This window comes from Arachis duranensis, chromosome 7 (assembly GCF_000817695.3).
Source record: "Arachis duranensis cultivar V14167 chromosome 7, aradu.V14167.gnm2.J7QH, whole genome shotgun sequence".
Classification (NCBI taxonomy): Eukaryota; Viridiplantae; Streptophyta; class Magnoliopsida; order Fabales; family Fabaceae; genus Arachis; species Arachis duranensis.
Window position 1 is genome coordinate 63,240,560 of NC_029778.3, and position 6,253 is coordinate 63,246,812.

Here is a 6,253-nt window from a genome sequence, read left to right on the forward strand (position 1 = left end):
TTCTTATTTAAACATGTTTATTGTTAGGGAGATTTTATTAAAGCTTGAATAAACTGATTGCAGATGTCAGAATATATGGTCATTCCTGTGTTTCACCATGGGAGGAGATTTGTCAGAAACTCTGAATGTGATTTCTGCTACTTGGATGGTAAAGTGAAGAGATTTTCCCCCTTAGACTTGGATTACGTAAATTTTTTTGACTTGGTTGAATTATTTAAAGAATTGGGTTACCAGGAGTATAAGCAGATGTTCTGGCTTGATATAGGAGAACCGAATATGGAAGCTAGACTCCATGTAATTAAAGAAGATGTAGGAATTAATCAGATGAGGGAGGGTAAATTGAGGTACAGGGAAACTGATGAGCTATACATCTACTTTGAACACGATGTGGACATGCCTGATGTAGTTGAAGAAGATGTGGCTGAGGAGACTGTTGTGTTGGATTAATCATCATCATCGTCATCAACTGATGATGGATATGAGACAAGAGAGGATGATCCTTACAAGCCTTCTCCCCCTGGATTTGAGACAAATGACAGTGGTAGTGAAGAAGAATACAAGAGGAAGAAAAAGGTTATAAAAAATGGAGTTTCAGCAAAGAAAAAGACGAGTAATGAGGCTGCTGGGTATGAAACTGAAGATAAAAATACAGAAGAGGAAAAAAGAACTAAGAAGAAGAATAGTGTGCCTAAAAAAATGGTGTCACCTAAAAAGAATGAGGGTAAGAAGGGTGGTTTAAGTAGTAATACCCCAAGACAATCACCAAGAACTGCTAAGAAGAGAACATCTAAAAAATATTCTGGTGTTAGAAGGAGGCATATCTTAAGAGATGGACTAGGCAAGAAGGGGATGGAGGGCCAAAGTAGAGAACCTGGACCAAGTGTTGGGGCTGGACAAACAGACCAGAAAGATGGGCTTGTAGGTGAGGGTCCTAGTATGGGTGATGGCCTAGTAACCGAAGCTCAGTCCCAACTGAGGTGGAGATGGATAGTGATTATGAGAAACCATATGAGTATGAGAGTGAGGCCTTCAAGAGCCCATTTTCTTCTGAGGATGAGGGAAGGACAGCATATGATTCCTTTAGTGAGGATACTGAGTATGGAGAGGTAGTGTTTAAGGTTAGTTAGATGTTCCCTACAATGGAAACGTTCAAGAAGGCTTTAAAAGACTACTTTGTATTTGAGGAAAAGGATGTGCTATATATTAAAAATGAAAAGCATAGGCTGAGGGCAGCATGTGCTGCTGAGGATTGTCCATGGCTGATTTTCACATCCTGGAATAGTGCTAGTAGGTGTTTCCAGGTAAAAACTCTGATAAATGAGCACACATGTGCCAGAGACTATGGCAGCAACATGACAGATAGGGGCTGGGTGACATCAAAGCTCATTAAGAGACTACTTATCCATCCTGATATGAAACCAAGGCAGGCAACGGATCACATGATTGAGGAGTACAATGTGCAACTTAATCATAGAATGATTGCGAGGGCCTTGAAAGTAGATAGAGAGGTGGTCATTGGTAATGCACGAGCACAGTATGAAAAAGTTAGAAACTACTTGAGTGAGATTCATCGAAGTAATCCTAGGTCCACAGCATTGATGGAGACAATACCACAACCTGAAGCCCTCCCATTGTTTGATAGGTTATACATTAGCTTAGACGCTTCCAAGAAGGGTTTCATTCAGGGTTGTAGGCCGTTAATTGGTCTAGATGGCTGTTTCTTGAAAGGGTGTTATGGCGGACAATTGTTGAGTGCAGTGGGCCAAGACGCGAACAACCATTTTTTTGTCATAGCATACGCTGTTGTCCCTAATGAATGTAAGGACACCTGGAAGTGGTTCCTAACGTTGTTGCAAGATGATTTGGGGTTGGTGACGCATCATGGATGGAATTTTATCAGTGATCAGTAGAAGGTAATTCAATTAGTTCGTTTGTTATCTTTTATGAAGAAATTCAATTAATTCAAGTGATGTGTACACTATTTAACTGTTTCTGTGTGACTAACGCTTGCAGGGCTAGAGTTAGTTATCAAGGAAGTAATGCCTAATGCACACCACCGCAATTGTGTGCTACATATTTGGAAAAACTTTATCAAGCATTTCAAAGACCAACAAACAAAGCAAATGGTATGGGAAGCAGCAAGATGCACAACATTCTAGGAATTCAATGCATGCATGGAGAAAATGAAGAAAATCAATCATGCCTGGATTTGTACATCATTCATATAACCTTGTGGATTGCATGTCTGGATTGTGCTTCTTGTTAGGCATGCCTTGCTGTCATGCTATTGCAGCAATGTATAACATTGATCTGAAGCCAGAGGATTATGTGCATAAATGGCTCACCATGCAATCAATCAAAGCAACATATATGTATTGCATCAAACCAGTAAATTCAGAGGAGTACTAGACCCCATGTGATGCTCCAAGGATGGAACCACCCAACATCAATAGACCAGCTCATCGCCCCAAGATGAAGAAGAAGGTAGATCCTGTAGAACCTGATATGCACGCCACTAAAGCCAAGAAAACCTTTGAAGTGATGTGCAGCAAGTGTAGACAGCTTGGGCATTACTACAAGACCTGTAAGAATGACCTAAAGGATCCAAACTGGCAGCCATTGACAAAGAAGGAGAGAAGTGCTGGTAAAGGGAAACGGTTGCAGATTGTACCCTTTGTCCCAAACCAGAACAGAGGCCAGGTAATTAGGGTTCGATTTGGAACACTATATTAGTTGTTAAGGGTTTAAGTGTCTCATTTAAAAATTGTGGGAGGTTTAGGTGTCTCGTTTAAATATTGTGAGGGGTTTATGTATCTCACTATTGGTTGTTTATATGATTAGGATGTAGGATCTAATGTCAATCTGAACAGTGATACTATATAACCTTCCCCACTTGTGGATCCACTGGTAATATCTTTTAACATGTTCCTTATCCATATTTTTGTTTAGATGACAGATTAGACTCTCCTTACACTAATACTACTGTGATAGACAAATGCAAAGAAGAACAAGAAGAAATTTCCAAAGACAATGCATAAGAAGGGTAATTCTGACCAACAGGAATAGGGAGATGAAATTCCCATTTCACAAAATGCACCCTAGCCATATGAGGTATAGTCATTGGTCAATGTTGTTTTAAGCTATTTGTTTATTATATACTCATTAAATTTTTGTTACAGGTTGAAAGAGAGGCTATGAACCTGAATCAACCACCCCCACAACCCTGCTCCACCCCCAACCTCAGTTATGCCCAGAGAAGAAAGCACCATGTTGTTAGGCCCCCAACTGCTCCTATCTCGGCTCCACCTTCATTTGGACAACCTACTCCACCATCAATTCAAACAACATCAGGTCTTAGACCATGTGTTCCAACCGGTCAGGCTGTGAACCCGAGGACAACAACTACTATGTTCCCTTTCAACAAAGTGTTCCTTCTGCTGAGACCATGGCTGCAGCAAGTTCCAAGACTGCAATAAGACTTTTCAAGTTCATTCCTACCCCTGGGTTTATACCTCCGAGGAAGACTTGATATCTGTATGTTGCTGTTGACATAGATGATAAGAATGACTCCTTTTGTTATTAGTTTAAGTGTCAATGTTTACAATCTAGAAAATATTTTGGAAGCTTTTAAGTGTTTTGTGTACATGTTTTATATAAAGCATCTTTTGGGTTTGTTTATCCAACATTTTTCAGTAAAAAATCTGTATGACTACATGCTACCAGAATTCATCAAAGTAGTAACAAACCCTTTTTCTTGGATCAAATCATAATCTCATCTGAAACAACATATATACTTCTAAAGTAATATAACTTACAATGTAAACAACATACACTTCTAAAAAACAACACACTTTGAACCTAGTATCACAGAAGGTTCCTGCTACTCATATGCCTTACAACAATTTAGAGATCACAATTCCAAATACAAAAGCAATAACCAAAGCTTTAACACTAACACCGCTAGAACCACTATTGGCATTACAATTTTTAGCTTCCAATTCTAATCCACTAACTCTAGCTCCCTCAGTTTTCTAGCATCAACACCAGCAGCATTAGGAATCTGACTTTGATCTCGCGTCCAACCCTCTATATCAGGAGAGTTTCTGGGAAACTCTTCAAACGATGCAACATAATCATCCAACCATGCAAAAAATTTACAATGCGATTTTGTGCTCTGTAGAATATACCCACAACTCAAATACTAGATCACATCGAGTTAAAATCAACTAAACTTAAATTAAATTTCAGATTACCTTGAAGTGTGGACATCCCAAAAATAACCGGTTAGGGTTTAGTTTTGTTGAAGAGAGAAACAGAATAGCATGCGCCCCACACCGGCATCGTGGAGCAATGAACTTCTTCTTCTTCTTCGGTGCAGCAACACTTCCTGCAGATACACTTAGAGGACTTCTGCCTTCATCTTTAAAAAATTCTTTTCCACTCCCATCAATGGAACTTGACGGTGGTTCGTTGCTGCTGCTCATGGCTCTGTTAGGGTTTTCTTTTAAATGTGAAGGTTGGAGGAGGAAACCCACCTTTTCAAAAGCAACTGAAACGTTGCTTCCCACTAAAACGACGTCATTTATATGGTGACTGGATATGACAAATTAGTCCATGTACATTTCAACTTCTCCATCTCAGCACTGACTAAACATGTCATCCACCTCATATGACATGTCACGCACTAAAATAGCCAGCTCAGCATTTTTTGTCAAGTCTCGCTGAAGAAAAACGCATGGGGACCGCCTTGTGTGACGGAAATCGGGGACAGGAACCGAACTGGATCGATTTTATTTGGAGGGGTCGCGTTGTCATTCTTGGAAATAGACAGGGATCGGGTTGGTGCTTCACTCTTATTCTTATAACTCTTAAGACATCATGGTCAGGATCAAAGTTCACGAGTATTGGGGGGAATAAGAACCACAACTATTTTGTTTATATTTTATTGCCCCCATCTAACAGCCAATTGTTATAAATCTTGTTTCTATTGTTATAGCTTACAGATAAAACAAAATATGCAGTGTGTGCGTGCACATGCACACGCTCACTCTGATGTTGCAGACCATTTATTGAACCTAATAGACAATAGTTTTTTATTATTCTCTTGTCTAACATTAGCTGTGGTTTCAACTGATGTTCCAGAATGGTAGGCACAGATTTTTTGCTTCAGGATTGGCACGATTAGATGCAAATGGTGAGGACCCATTTGGTGATTCGAGGCGGATAGCCTGCAAAAGATGTGGTGGCTTTCATGTTTGGATACACACCAAGAAACAAAAGTCTCGAGCTAGATGGTGCCAGGTGTTTCCTCTATCTTTTCTTTAATACTTAAACCATACATAGAATAAATAATTGGCAGTCTTTACATCTTTGCAAGAGATTGCCAACATTCTGTCGGGTTATGGATGGGTGGAACAATCTTCCCAACCATTGCAGAAGGTATAGATTCATTTACCTGACTGTGGAGATACCTTATAACTTGTATTTGAATTTCACATTTTGTGAGCATTACTTACCGTAAGAAACATTATTTTTCTTAACAATTTGAATTGTTTTATCTTTAGGTTGATACCCCTGCTGCATATGTATGTGCTGATAGCAGGATATATAATCAAGTTCCTTTTTTTAGGACTTGCTTGTAGAAAGAATTTATTCACAGAAGATACCAATGGTGGTTTCAAAAGAAAAAGCCTCTGATCGTGCAAATATTGCAGCATTGAACTGTTCTGATATGTGGCGACGGGGGTGATGGAGGCTGCTGTTGGATCCGTAGAACTGCATCCACCGCAGAACGACGGTGCAGACGTTCCTTCGCTGGCAGGTGTTGCAAATAAAGCATGGTTTGTTCTCTCTGTCACACACTTTTTTATTATTTGATTTATTTTTTTACATTGTTTTTTTAAATTATTGAAATGCAGCGTCTTATATTAACGAAGTTTATACCAGTGTTAATAGATCGATGGTGAGGAATCGGCGCCAGAGATGGTGATGCAAAGCGCCACGGTGGCGCACACGAAGTATGTAGCAGCGACGGCCCAACCCCCACTATTCTGAATCAAACAGGTTTGCCCAGGAAAGGCCAACTCGTGCAGTGGCTCACTCCACCTCAAATGACTTCAAGCTTAAATACCGTGAGATTGGTTAAGTTTTTCTGCTCAATGTTTTCCACTAATCTTTTTATGTTTCTGGTGTGTAGGTATGGCCAGTTAAAGATTGTCATCTTGGTTTAATAAATTATTTTTATTCTAAATTT

The 6,253-nt window shown here is 39.6% G+C and overlaps 1 protein-coding gene across 1 annotated transcript; it reads left to right on the top strand.

Moving 5' to 3' along the window:
- Positions 1-1,139: 1,139 nt before the first annotated feature.
- LOC110273605 (uncharacterized) lies at positions 1,140-1,910 on the top strand. Its single transcript, XM_021126800.1, has one exon. It carries the CDS (start codon positions 1,140-1,142, stop codon positions 1,908-1,910), a length of 771 nt encoding a protein of 256 aa, XP_020982459.1.
- Positions 1,911-6,253: the final 4,343 nt, after the last annotated feature.

Excerpts from the sequence above, each read along its gene's own strand:
- LOC110273605 (XM_021126800.1), top strand. The coding sequence starts at position 1,140 with ATGGAAACGTTCAAGAAGGCTTTAAAAGACTACTTTGTATTTGAGGAA.